The sequence below is a fragment of the Centruroides sculpturatus genome, unplaced genomic scaffold, assembly GCF_000671375.1.
Source record: "Centruroides sculpturatus isolate CEXI.00-Female unplaced genomic scaffold, Cexi_2.0 scaffold1269, whole genome shotgun sequence".
Taxonomy (NCBI): Eukaryota; Metazoa; Arthropoda; class Arachnida; order Scorpiones; family Buthidae; genus Centruroides; species Centruroides sculpturatus.
This window is the reverse complement of record NW_019385472.1, coordinates 163,364-178,995: the sequence shown is the minus strand read 5'-3', so window position 1 is coordinate 178,995 and position 15,632 is coordinate 163,364. Positions and strand designations below refer to the sequence as shown.

Genomic DNA, 15,632 nt, shown 5'->3' with positions numbered 1-15,632 from the left:
ATCGATTAATTTTATGGAAGAAAACCTTTCAAACAGCCGTAGTCCGTAAACTTGTAGGGCTGTGATTGGAAGGACTCGTAAGAAATCGGATTCCTAAAGAATGGAACGTATCTACTGTCTTATAGGGGGGTCGACTGTAATTATATGTTTATAATTGTACTATTTTATATGTAATCTCAATCATGCCTAGTGGTATTGAGATAGTCATATAAATTGAATTGAATTAAATTGGTAGCTTCCACATATGTTAGATTCATGTCAAAATGCTGGTCCTCCTCAATTGGATAGTGTAAACACTGGAGTTATTGTAGCTGAGAGTCCTTGTCGTTATATAAGATTCCAAAAACCATTGGATTATACTTGTATACAATATTTACATTGCTCATATTGGCTAGTTCTTTATGTATTCATCTTAATATGGAAAAATAATGTAATGCACTTCTCCTCTTAGATGCCATTTGGGAAGACATAGCTCTTGTATTTTTAAATATGCTAATTAATTTATGAATTAAACTTGTAGGAAATCCATGCTGCTTAGCAATCATTCAATATATCACTTTCTTGCTCCAAGCTTAGAAGGAAAACATGGGTTATCATTAAGTTTGTTTAGAAATAGATTCAGATACAGTTTTTTGTGCCAGAAAATAAAAATATAATTGACATACCTAGTGTAAACCAAGATACATAAAAACATGGGTAGAATATCTTTTTCCAATTGGTGAACAAGTCCATTAAGCATCCTGGTGGTGGAGCTGCCCATGGAAACACCCCTTTCTTGTACATAAACAATATTATCAAATAAAAAAAAAGGAAGTGTAACACACCAAATGGGCAAGTTTCAAAATGTGCTCGCGATATTTGGGAGCATATTCCACGTTGATGAGTAGGAAGTCTCCAAGAGTGCAGAAACAAGGAGATAGTTTAATAGATGAGTTTTTTCTGTGAGAGTGTTCTCTTCAAAACACCTTTTAATTTTAAATTATTTCTGTTGAATTCAATATGCTTATGTTCATTTTATTTTAAATGGTGTACTTCACTGAAGAAGTCCTATGGTATTAGGTTGAAAATATTATAATTTATTAAATATACTGCTGGAGTTACAAGGTGTACTGTTTCTTTTGTTTATTATTGTAATTACATAAGAGGGCAAAAGTCTGCTCTACTTGAACTTGAGAAATCAATTGACCATAAGTACTCTATTTGTTTTACTAATGTATCTGTATTTATAATTATATCTGTTGGCTTTTATCTGGGAATTAAATTTAAATTTATCTCAATATATTCCTACAATTAAAATAAATGTCATTTCTAAAACTATTGTTAATATTAAACAGTTATTAATAACTTAAACCAAACAATATAGTATTCAAATAATACAACTCATATTTTGATAATATGAATTCAATTCTGAATCTATATTATTTTAATATTACAGTATAATCTCATTTTAACAGATTGTGGAACAATCAATTTTTTTCCCTGGTCCTGACAAGTCAATATAATTTTATCACCTTTTAGCAGATATTTAACTCAGAATAACAGATTTTATCTAGCCCCATCTATTGTGAACTTTACATTTTTCTAATGTTTAGTTAATATTTAGGTGTTTCCAAGAGTTTGTAGAATTCAATGATGCACTTGTTGGGCTGCAATTTGAAAAAATTGTAGACCTATAAATTTCCACTGTTCGTCTGTCTGTCTTTTCTTAATCTCGAGAATGGAGCTAGACAGATAAAATTTGAGACCAGATATGGAGGGTTTAGGGGCAGGAGGCCCTGGTAAACTGTATATGAATTGCCATGAAAACTAAAAGTCATGTTATTTCAATTCAAAAATTTTCCCCTGTAAGGAGTTAGATGGATGGCAGCACGACTCTTGCTAACAGGAAAAGTATGATGTACAGGTCTACTAACAAAAAGTATTACATACAAGGGCAAGACACTACTAATTAAATAAATTAAATAATATAATTAAAATTTGCAGCCCAGCATTGTGATGATATCACAATAAACAATTGCTCATTAAATCTGGGATATATACAATTCAAGAATTATGAGAAAAGAGTAAGCATGCTGATATGATTAAGGAACAGCTACCTAGTGAATATTATGATGTTGGTCCAAGTGTAGTGCCAAAATTTAGTGAGACCATCTAGTCTTTCCAGTTGTGAAGATCTTACTGACAAATTTCAGCATAAACAAACAGACTGTACATGACATTACTACTATCAAGAGATGGGGTTGTATCCAATAAGCAGAAAAGCAGAATCAAAACTAGATGACTTCATGATTTGTTAAAAAGAACTCAAGTGAAGTGCTAATGAGCAAACATAATTTGCCTCTTTTTGTGATTACACTATACATAATTTCCATCTTCTTTGTCATATATACATATAGTATAATATACAATCTTGTAACACATGTCTCAATAGAATAAAGAATTGAGATCTCAAAAGACTGAATAATTTTAAGTACTGTTTTAAAAATCCATTATTTGTGATATAACAAATTCTTGGAACAATGAATGATTTTTGGCAGCCAGAGCAATTCATTAAAATGAGATTATTGAAAATATTGAATACTTCATTGTTAATTATGACTAAGACAGATGTAGAGAGCTTGAGAATATGAAGCTTGAATCCAAACAAGTAAAATTATAAATTTTCAGAAAAAAAGCACAAAAAAGTTTTGCTTCAAACTTGTGCATGGCACTCACTCTCCCTTTATATATATATGTATAAACAGTATATACAGTCAAACTTGTCTAAAACAAAACCTGTCATTAATGGAAAATTTCTTTGAATTTTCCATTAATGATTCCCTTGAATTTTTGCAAAAAATAACATAAATTAACCTGTATATAGTGGAACCTGTCCAGCATGGAAATGGAAGGGAAAATTGGGCTGTATATCAGAAAAATCAGTATCTTTATTCAATTTAACACAAATTTAAAAGTTTACAATCCTAGCATGTATAAATCATAAAAAGTCAAAAAATACACACATCCAATACAGAATAGCAAAATACAACTGTATTACAGTAATTTTATTGGGATTTACGTTAGAACAATGATGAGACAGTCCTTTAATTTAGAATTAAACTTTATTCTAATCTAAGACTATACATGAACTTGTTCACACATCCATAACTTGGCAGGCAACTAAAGACAGGTCTCTTCTTGTTTCGAGTGGTCTTGCATGGATGTTCCAGTTCATAGACAATTTGTTGTATTGACACTTGCTTTAGTTTAGTATTACTTAACAATTTTAATGGAAAGTTTTTGCATATTTTTATTAACAGCTGTTTTTACTTAACATAAATATGTGATATAATTATGAGTTGTGAAATTTAACACATTATTCCTGATTTGAGATTGTATTCTTTGTTTTGAAGCTTATTTTAAACTTTCTTACATCACATTTCATTCAATAAAGTCAAGTCAAAATGTCTGCAGATAAAATGCACATCAGGCATATTATACATGCTTTCTAAGTTTCATAAAGAATATTCTATACAAACAGTAAAAAAATACTCGTACTATGAATGGAAAATATGCTTCTAAACTCCAAATGTGTCAAATGTGGTTTTAAAAATTTCATTTGGGAAATTTTGGAACTAAAAGATACAAAATGTATGGACCCCTTAAGCTGTTGAAGAGAAATTGAAGGAAGAAATTGTTAAAGACTTACGAATAACAACTCATGAATTTGCAATAAATCCTAGTGTATCACAGATATGTATTGTTGAAACACTTCATCCAATTGAAATAGTTGTAAAACATGCTGATAATTGTGTTCCACATGCAGTTTGTTTTTTATTCAGTCACGAAAAAAACAAACTGAATTGAGTATAATTTTGTCTGATGAAGGTAGGCAGCTGTAAGGTTTTATTTTATTTTTAATCCAAATACACGACGATCTACAATTAACCAATAACCGGCGTGAAATTCTTCAAAAAAATCGGGGAACATTTTCGATTTCCCTCTTTGGATCTTCTTCAGGCTTATTTTATTGGTTATTGGTTAATTGTAGATCGTTGTGTATTTGGAGTATATATAACCCAGTGTAGTGAGAAAGTACATTTTATTTTTAAATTGGTTACTCTTTTTATCTTAGAGAATTTTTTTTGGATGAATGAAAAAAATTTAAGTTAAAATAAAAATAATTATTATTAACCAAAAATTTATTCCAGCAGGTGGTGATTGGTTGTGTACCAAGGTACCACTGTATTTGATTAATGTAGTTTTGATATACATGGTAACATTGAGAAATTCATTACTTGCATTAATCAAGGGATACCTATAGTGGGTAACCTGTATATAGCGGAAGAGTTGTTTGGTCCCTTGGGGTTCTGTTATTGACAGGTTTGACTGTATAAGAATATATATTTTATTTTGAGTTAATTTCAATAAATATAGCTATTATTATATCTAAATTGAAACTTCGTAAAAAAGCATATTTTCATTTTGAAGCTTGTTTTAAGATGGAAAACCTGTTATGCAAGAAACTTTCCAATCCTTGCAATTCTGACTTTTCACAGGACAATACTTTATAAATTTTAACTCAATAATTTACTATACAAACAACTGAACAATGTATTTTTATGCTATGAAGTCAATTTTGCTTAATCAGTTTTTAGATAATCAATTGCTCTAATGTATGTGCATTGGATTGGCTCATCTACCCCACTTTCAAACTTTCATTGACTCCACTTAGAAGCCCTGATCTAAAATTATCAAGAATGGTCTGGGAAAATAAATCTGTCATATTCACACTCTTCTGTCATTGCAATTTTTCCTAAGACTATCAAAGACATATAAATACACCTATAGTTCTCTCCATTTGTTTTCTTTAAATCCACTTTATACCTTAATTGATATTATTAGACATTCCTATTTGGATTTGTATCTTGAAAGCTGATAAGTTTCCAGTAATATTATCTTCTATCTAATGATATCACTTCTGAAAACTTTCACAGTTAAGACTTGCAATGCAATTATCATCATCCTGATAAGCTGTAAATTAATTGCTCTTTCTGCCATTATATAGTAAATTTTGATGGCTAAAAATAATTATATACATCTAAAACAATAACCCTAGTTTAATTGTGTAATATTTTGTTTTATTTACACATAACAGCATTACTTTTTGTCATTTCACTAATGGAATTAAAGATGAGATCATTACAATTATAGTTTTTGCTTCATTTTCTAAACAAAGCATAGAAATTCATTTTACATGAAAGTAAGATTCATATAAAATTTAAATTATTAATTAATAATTGCTGAAAGAAACAGAATTTTAGCATACAGTATTCGTCAACAGTAATATCCAAATGATTATTCAGTATTCAGCCAAAAAACTCTATTCAGTCTATCCCTAATTTTAATGTTACAATGAATAAATGAGAACTGGTACGTTCTAAACTGTGAACCAGTATCCAAGTGTCTTGCTTTCAACAGTTGGAAGCAAGTTATGCAAAAGTTTAATTTCCATTCTAGCAATTTTATGTGGTGTGTACACCATCACAAGTTATTCATATCAAATTACAGTAAGTTTATCTAATTAATTACATATAAATTAAATCCAACATACAGGAATAAACAAATAATACTGCCAGATTTTAAGAGGACTAAAATGTGCTAATTAATTAGATATTATGTAATTTGTACTAAAGGTTATTAAGCTGTCATCTTGTGTTAAATTTAATAATTGAAAATATTGTGGAAGAAAATAGCAATTCAGCATGGGGACTTGAACACAAACTCCTGCATACTGTGCAGATGATTTACCAATTAAGCTACCTAGACTCTTGTCCAATCTTTGCTTCCAGACCAATTAATTTGGAAGATATAAGCATATAGATTACTAGATGCAATTAATCTAATTGCTTTTGGATTAAAATTTAATGTAGATTTCTAGTTAAATTATTTAATTTTTATGACTGATAATTTACTAATTCATATACTTTAAACTGAGTTAAAGAAAAATTAGACCAATTATATCTTAAACAATTGTTTAAAATTTCAGAAAATTAAATCCAAAGGAATTTAAGTAATCATAATTAATGAATATATAATCTTAAAGATAATCCAGTAAAGTTTCAAACTTCAGCANTAATATATGATTTAACAAACTGAATTTAAAAATATTAAACCTAATTTCAATCTTTTTTTCTTTTTAATTAATTCAAGAAACAATTGCTCAGAGGCAAATCAAAATAAGCATAAAATTTATACATATAACAATTTGATAAAATCAAAAAAAATGTCTACTTATTTTGTTAAGATTGCCTACTTCAATAAAATCAATTAACACAGTGAAAAGAATTACTAATGAAATTAGCACAGAATTGAAAAATATATTTTAAAAATTTACAGTTAAATTATATATGTATTGACAGCTCACATTACAATAATCTAATGTTTATTAATTTTTTTATTAAAATTCTCAAATCTGAAGTTAATTGTAGTTCCTAACAGATTTTTTTTCTTGTTAATATTTATTTTTCTCACAAACCTTGCAATTAACTATCATCATAGACAGATAATAAATTCAAAATTATTTGAAAATTAATTCAATTATAATAGTAAACTCAATAGTTTTTAGAACAATTAACTTAAAGTAGATTACTGTATATAAAAGTTGTTTTTAAAATAAAAATTTTTATTTAAAAATTTGCTATAGCATATTCTAGACATTAATTATTACAAATATTTGAATGTTAAAATTTTAAATAAAAATAAATCAACATATAATTAATTTTATTTTCATAAATTAATATTTATTACATCTTTTTAAAGTCTAGTAATAATTAGAATTATTAATAATAATAAAAAGTAAACTATTACAGATGATGATTAATTTTATCATTTAAATTAACTTAATCCACTGTTAAGTTTTGAATTACCAGTATTTTGGTATTGAAGTGTAGTAAATATTCAAATTTAAAAATTTCATAAAATTTACTTTCATTAATTCTAGCTATTTTGAACAGTATTTAAAATCTTAAATAATCCAGTACTCAACTTCATAATCTGTAAAATTTGCATTTTAAAGCATTGTCAACCACTTAATATCTTTAGCATTATCAAAAAATCTATTTTACCATCATCCTTAGAAGTATGTATATTAAATAAGGAAATTCAAATCTTTTGAACTTTTTTGTGTAACGTTTATCATCATCATCATCTATCATCATCCTTAGAAGACAGAAGATGATAGAACAGATCTTTGGAATGTGTTAAACATATTAAATGAATTAATTTCTTTACTTNCTCACAAACCTTGCAATTAACTATCATCATAGACAGATAATAAATTCAAAATTATTTGAAAATTAATTCAATTATAATAGTAAACTCAATAGTTTTTAGAACAATTAACTTAAAGTAGATTACTGTATATAAAAGTTGTTTTTAAAATAAAAATTTTTATTTAAAAATTTGCTATAGCATATTCTAGACATTAATTATTACAAATATTTGAATGTTAAAATTTTAAATAAAAATAAATCAACATATAATTAATTTTATTTTCATAAATTAATATTTATTACATCTTTTTAAAGTCTAGTAATAATTAGAATTATTAATAATAATAAAAAGTAAACTATTACAGATGATGATTAATTTTATCATTTAAATTAACTTAATCCACTGTTAAGTTTTGAATTACCAGTATTTTGGTATTGAAGTGTAGTAAATATTCAAATTTAAAAATTTCATAAAATTTACTTTCATTAATTCTAGCTATTTTGAACAGTATTTAAAATCTTAAATAATCCAGTACTCAACTTCATAATCTGTAAAATTTGCATTTTAAAGCATTGTCAACCACTTAATATCTTTAGCATTATCAAAAAATCTATTTTACCATCATCCTTAGAAGTATGTATATTAAATAAGGAAATTCAAATCTTTTGAACTTTTTTGTGTAACGTTTATCATCATCATCATCTATCATCATCCTTAGAAGACAGAAGATGATAGAACAGATCTTTGGAATGTGTTAAACATATTAAATGAATTAATTTCTTTACTTAACTGTCTTTACAATAATATATAATATTTAAAGTTAATTTTAGATTATTTTAACAAAAAATAATAAGAATATTTTACCTTCTAGTATCATAATCATTGAGTACATAATTTTCCATTGCTAACTTAAGTTCTGGAAAATCTTCACACACCCATCTGCAATTAAAATCAAATTTGAAATATTAAAAAAATCTATATAATACTTTTAAATTAAAAACAAGCAAATAAAATTAATTTGACACTAGATTATATATCCAAAGTTATAATTTTTTGTATTTAAATAATAACAGGAGAAAATCATACAAGATAACTACTGATATTGCAATCATGTATTTTATAAAATTAAATATTTTATTATTTTTTCTAATTTACTGTTTTGTCTGTAGTGTGTTTAACTCAGCTGAATTAAATTAATGTATCATTAATAGTGGTTGAAGTTAAAATAACACTAACTTTACTCACTGTTAAAGATACATTAATTTAATTCAGCTAATAAATTAAATTTCCTAGTGCTCTTATTTGGATAAAATATGTTGAGTTTTCCCTACTAACTAACACTGAGCATGAGTGAAGAAAAAAAATTGATTTAGCATTGCTAGCTCTGAGCTTTGTTGCAATGGCATGTCAAACTTTCCTCAAAACAGACCAGCATTAACTCAATTTTATTAAAAATAAAACAGAACTTTATTTTTTGTAGACAGCAAGGTATGGTACATGAGATAACAACAGAAGCCCAAATGAAAGCTCAGCAGAAAATCAAAACCAGAAGAGCTGATTTCTAATAGATGACTTTATTATACTAAGGTTTGTCACCAACTGATTAATTATAGAATATCTTTTATGCTAATTTAGAATAGATCTAAATTACAGTTAAAATTTAAAAAATCAAAATTCCAAAGATATATTTGATTCTCTGAACTTACTATAATAAGTAATTTGATTTTAAATTGTCAGTTGTTATTGGTAATTTAATAGGGTCAGAAAGAATGTTTGATTTCTCAGCTTTCCAATTAGTTGCAAGTAATTTAATATGTAAAAAGTGTTAATTAAAACGTTTTTGAAACATTACTCTATTTATAAAACAATTTAAATTAGAATGAAACCCTTATAAAATTTAATAAAATTATGTTAATTATTAAGCTTTAACTAGAAAACTGTTTTAAAATTAGATCTGAACAAAATGGATAATTTAAATAAAGCTGGCTCAAATTGCTAAATTTTGTAATTTTACAATTGCTGAAATCTTTGGTTTAGTTTATAAGAAAGTTGAATATAAAAACAGGTAAATAAAAAAAAATAATTAATATTGTATATGAACAAACAGTATTTTAAATTAATTAATTTTAATGACATAACAATTCAAAAATACAAAATTTGTGAAAATTTTTTTCATCATTTTTATCTCTTTCTGTGTAATATGATCATTCTAAAGAACAAAGACAAATTATTTACGTAAGGCTTTGTAATAAGTATCACCACTAAACCTTTGAGTTTCTGGTACAGTTCAAATGTAGTAAATGAACAATAAGAACCTGAAGCAGATTCTGGATAAAGGATCAAAAATGTTTGTTCATTTACTACATTCAAACTGTACTGGAAGCCCAAAGGTTTAGTGGTGATATTTATTAGTACCTGTAATTTCTTTAGAAAGTTGTAAAAGGCTTTGTTCCACATTGTATCATGTATGTCAATTTTTATACACAGTAATACCTCGACTTACACGAACCCGGAGTGACGCAATTTTCAAATCTCTTTGATTCGTCTTTTGTTTGAGCTCCACACAATTCTTGATTACTCACTCCCCCCACACTATTATTCGGCTTATATGTTCGGACGTGTCGGATGGCTTACATGTTCACGGAATCGACAGTTTATTTTGTGTTATTTATTTCTGTGTTTGTTATATCTACGGAGACTTGAGAGACTCTACTATGTCATCTAAACGAAGTAGAACTGATTCTTCCTGCNAGCAGATAATTTTATAAATGACTATATTCTGATGTACAATTAATAATTTAATCAATTAAATATTAACTTATAATTACTTAACTCAAAGTATTAGTTAAACAAACAATTTGACACCAAAACACTAATTCCAGCAATAAAATGAACAAATAAACTTTAATGCTTGAATGTTTTCGGCAGTCTTTCAGAGGCCCTCGTCAGGAATGTACAAAATACAAAAAACAGTTATATCTTTTGAAAATTTCTAAACCATCAAATATAGCTGTGTTCCAATTTTTTAAATATTTAATCATTGGTGTCAAATTGTTTGTTTAGTATTGGCAAGCGCCAAATCCGACAGAGGGCGCTGTTTTTGAGCCAAGATGGCTGCCGAAACAGGTAAGGAACTGACCACGTGTTTGTTCAGTGCCTGAGCCGATTCAGTTTCTATCGGCTACCATGAAGACCAAATGGAGAACAAATCATTGAATTTATGTCAAATATCGGCTACAGGAAACGACTATATCAGCGACAGGAAACGTTATCTTGTAGAAGATGAAGCCGTTTTGGATGCCGGACACATTGTATTTTGTGGATTAAACTCTAACAACAACACCGAAGTTCACATTGTTGCTTTAGTGTTGTAATCTCAGATATTGACATTTTAATACATCTCAATTACAGGGAGAATGCACATGCAAAGCGGGGCTGTCTGGTTTTTGTAAACATGTGATAGCATGTTTATTACACGTTAACAGGTGAGAAGTATTTAAATATTTTAAGCAGTGTACACCATGTTCCAATATAAAAACATAGTTTTATTTATCGCTAGCTGTTACCTGCAACTTCGTCCGCAGAGGTTTTGCAAGCAAACCCATTTATATTCAGTATTTCAACAACCATAGTAATTGTTATATAACACCTACCACCGAGAATGATGAGAATTGCTGAGAATCAAACAAACTATTTTCAATTTGATCAATTTTCTGGAATGTTTACAATCGTTCTATAATCGAACCGATACGCAATAACAAATTCGTATTTAAAAAGGTTTGAACATTTGGTTAAAAAATCGAAATATATAAAAATATTTATAACAATGTCTGAAATGTTATTAATTTAATACACTTAAGCACTTAATGAAGACTAAATGTAACAAAAAATCGCATGTAAAATAGTACAGTAGAAGCCGTTCTTCCGGTTAAGCCTTAATGCTCTCCCTCTCCCCTCGGGGGAATTTCGAAAAACCCCTTCTTAGTGTGCATTCTCATGGTATACCCTACTAAAACTCAGATAAAAACAAAAAATTGCATCTAAAATAGTACAGTAGNTAATTTGACACTAGATTATATATCCAAAGTTATAATTTTTTGTATTTAAATAATAACAGGAGAAAATCATACAAGATAACTACTGATATTGCAATCATGTATTTTATAAAATTAAATATTTTATTATTTTTTCTAATTTACTGTTTTGTCTGTAGTGTGTTTAACTCAGCTGAATTAAATTAATGTATCATTAATAGTGGTTGAAGTTAAAATAACACTAACTTTACTCACTGTTAAAGATACATTAATTTAATTCAGCTAATAAATTAAATTTCCTAGTGCTCTTATTTGGATAAAATATGTTGAGTTTTCCCTACTAACTAACACTGAGCATGAGTGAAGAAAAAAAATTGATTTAGCATTGCTAGCTCTGAGCTTTGTTGCAATGGCATGTCAAACTTTCCTCAAAACAGACCAGCATTAACTCAATTTTATTAAAAATAAAACAGAACTTTATTTTTTGTAGACAGCAAGGTATGGTACATGAGATAACAACAGAAGCCCAAATGAAAGCTCAGCAGAAAATCAAAACCAGAAGAGCTGATTTCTAATAGATGACTTTATTATACTAAGGTTTGTCACCAACTGATTAATTATAGAATATCTTTTATGCTAATTTAGAATAGATCTAAATTACAGTTAAAATTTAAAAAATCAAAATTCCAAAGATATATTTGATTCTCTGAACTTACTATAATAAGTAATTTGATTTTAAATTGTCAGTTGTTATTGGTAATTTAATAGGGTCAGAAAGAATGTTTGATTTCTCAGCTTTCCAATTAGTTGCAAGTAATTTAATATGTAAAAAGTGTTAATTAAAACGTTTTTGAAACATTACTCTATTTATAAAACAATTTAAATTAGAATGAAACCCTTATAAAATTTAATAAAATTATGTTAATTATTAAGCTTTAACTAGAAAACTGTTTTAAAATTAGATCTGAACAAAATGGATAATTTAAATAAAGCTGGCTCAAATTGCTAAATTTTGTAATTTTACAATTGCTGAAATCTTTGGTTTAGTTTATAAGAAAGTTGAATATAAAAACAGGTAAATAAAAAAAAATAATTAATATTGTATATGAACAAACAGTATTTTAAATTAATTAATTTTAATGACATAACAATTCAAAAATACAAAATTTGTGAAAATTTTTTTCATCATTTTTATCTCTTTCTGTGTAATATGATCATTCTAAAGAACAAAGACAAATTATTTACGTAAGGCTTTGTAATAAGTATCACCACTAAACCTTTGAGTTTCTGGTACAGTTCAAATGTAGTAAATGAACAATAAGAACCTGAAGCAGATTCTGGATAAAGGATCAAAAATGTTTGTTCATTTACTACATTCAAACTGTACTGGAAGCCCAAAGGTTTAGTGGTGATATTTATTAGTACCTGTAATTTCTTTAGAAAGTTGTAAAAGGCTTTGTTCCACATTGTATCATGTATGTCAATTTTTATACACAGTAATACCTCGACTTACACGAACCCGGAGTGACGCAATTTTCAAATCTCTTTGATTCGTCTTTTGTTTGAGCTCCACACAATTCTTGATTACTCACTCCCCCCACACTATTATTCGGCTTATATGTTCGGACGTGTCGGATGGCTTACATGTTCACGGAATCGACAGTTTATTTTGTGTTATTTATTTCTGTGTTTGTTATATCTACGGAGACTTGAGAGACTCTACTATGTCATCTAAACGAAGTAGAACTGATTCTTCCTGCATCAAACAAGAAAATAAAAACTTCATCTTTGGAATGTAAAGTTAACATTATTAAAGACTTCAACACAAAAATGAAAATTTGTGATGTGGCAAAGAAGTTTGATCTACCAGAATCGATGGTCAAAACAATTATAAAAGGTAAAGAAAAAATTCTTGAAGCTATAAAAAATGCTCAATCTTTAAATTCAAGCATCATTCATAAACATCACGGTATTATCCCTGAGATGGAAACAATGTTAAAATTATGGTGTGATAATCAAGTAAATGTGAAAAATTGTATAATAATATTATATTATCTAAGATTTTATTAAACATTTTTTTCTGAATTATTGTTTTCTTTAGTCTCCAGCCCCAATTAAAAATTATTTGTATGTATTTATATGTGAAATTATATCCCGACTTACACGAATTGACTTACACGGTTATCGCTTGGTCCCACCTATTGCATAAGTTCAGGGTATTACTGTATAGTATGTAAGAATTTACACTCATAACTTCTATACTGTTTTACTCCTAATAAAAGATTATATATTTTCTTTTCTTATCATCATTTTTTTCAAAATTTTTTACAACTCTAATTCAAATGTTCAAAAAACAACAAAGTATGCTCTTGCTTGATTAAAATATTTTTCACAAAACTTAAACCCTAACACTTTCAAAATAATAAATTTTCATGAACAAGCACAGAAAAACAATCTTTAACTGCTACAAAATTCTAAAGCCTTATCAAATATTTAAACTTAAATACAAAAATATATAAGAACAAAATTTTTGTCTGTGATAATATTTCTAGTTAATCATTCAATGAAACTAGAATATTTGAATTTGTTCTATAGTAAAAAGAATGTTGAGCAAAAACAGAAAGTTAAAAAAATTACTTCTTAATGTAGAGGACGTGGTTGCTGTATCATCAAATGCAGTGTGTAGCGTCTGTGTAATCCAAAACGAGTTGGTAGACGAACGGACAGCAATTGGTTAGAAAACGTACGTTTTATTTAAAAAATTCCTAATTCATATGCATTTCGGGTTGGCTTAAATTCCCAACCCCTCNTGTAAATATAGTCTACCAATACCAGTGTTCACTTTAATTTATAAATTAACTTCTTTGATAATTGTTAATATAACTTACAAGTACAAGTAAAATATATATATAATGTGTGTGTGTGTGTGTGTGTGTGTGTGATTATTTGTTTTAAATTCTAGTTTAAATGATTATTAAATTTTAAATAGTATAGTTAAATTACTTAGTATGAAGTCCAAGGACTAGTGCAATCTATTCATAGTTCAGATTCACTGAATAAGTCCTTGGACTTATTTAGAAAAATACACACTATAAAGGATAAAAATAAAGCAATTGTATATAAAATAAAAACTAAAAATGCATAATAAAAACAAAGACTATGAAAATATTATGTCATTCTAATCTGTTCCTGTTGGAAATACAATTAATAATGTAACTTTCTATACAAAAACAAAGTAACAATATTTATTTAAAAAACATTTTTATAATTAAGCATAATTTCTTTTAATATTTATTTTTAGATACATAAAGAGTTATGGGAAATATTCATATAATATCTACTTAACATTAAAAATTATGAAAAATAATTGTGAGGTTATCTAAGTTAAAATTATTCTTATATAATTTTAAGGTGACCAACTTTTTTACAATGAAAAGGAGGACACTAATAAATTGAAGGTAAAAATATCATAAATAAAAAACATTTTATTCATTGCAACAATAATACACTATAATAATCTCTACTGCATGCATAGGTGCTATAAAGTATTGACCTTTTAGCAGAGTGGGAACAAAGAAGGCGTGACCTTCTCAATTGGACCCACGTGTGGTCGGGTAATACTACCTGTAAGGTGTTGACTTGTAAAAAGAGGGAAAACAAAGGAGGCGCAGACTTTGTCAATTGGACCCACCTGTAGTCAGACATTAGACCGTTTGCCATATGGTAAACAACTGAATGTAAACAAGTAGCAGACGTTCATGTAAGCTCCACTCTTGTCGGATGACGGCGGACCTGAGTGTAAGCTGTTCGGGCAAGAAAGGGTTGTGATTGGTCGGAAGTCCCCGTCCAAAAACCCTTAAATTGCAGGGCGAACGAGAGAGGAAGAGAGAAGGGCAAGAGACTGGTACATGGTAGTCTCAGGCACTTGGAAGGACCGCTGAGCGTAGAGAGAGTGTTCTCTGGTAAATATCTCAGGGATGGGTTAGTGCGGAGACTGGACTGACCGTGCAGTTGAGCCAACTCCACAGGCTGACTGAGGCCACTTCAAAGTTTAACAGTTCCCGGAAACCAATCTAGTACGTGAGTCACCACGCATTGTTATCCTGTATATGTATATATATATATATAATGTTTTTTGAACTTGTACCTTCTACATATAGAATCTGTAAATAAACTGTAAATATTATCAATTTGAGTGTGGAGGTGTGCTTTCCAATGAACCAAGATCACTACATCGAATCATGATACACATGGAAACCAACTCAACGAGATGGAGTTTGGGAAAGAACTTCACTAAGATCTTCACTGGTGCCATGTCATGTTTCGATAAGAAGTAAACAAAGC

At 28.0% G+C, this 15,632-nt stretch overlaps 1 protein-coding gene across 1 annotated transcript in view; it reads right to left on the bottom strand.

Annotated features, from left to right (window-relative positions):
• The window catches only part of LOC111639298 (histone-lysine N-methyltransferase, H3 lysine-79 specific-like), a gene marked incomplete at its 3' end in the record, with an annotated part of 92,899 nt that overhangs the window by 43,314 nt on the left and 33,953 nt on the right, over positions 1-15,632 (bottom strand). The window contains exon 3 of the mRNA XM_023385146.1: positions 8,119-8,193. Coding sequence (XP_023240914.1) covers positions 8,119-8,193 — 75 coding nt within the window. The remainder of the gene's footprint in view (positions 1-8,118; positions 8,194-15,632) is intronic.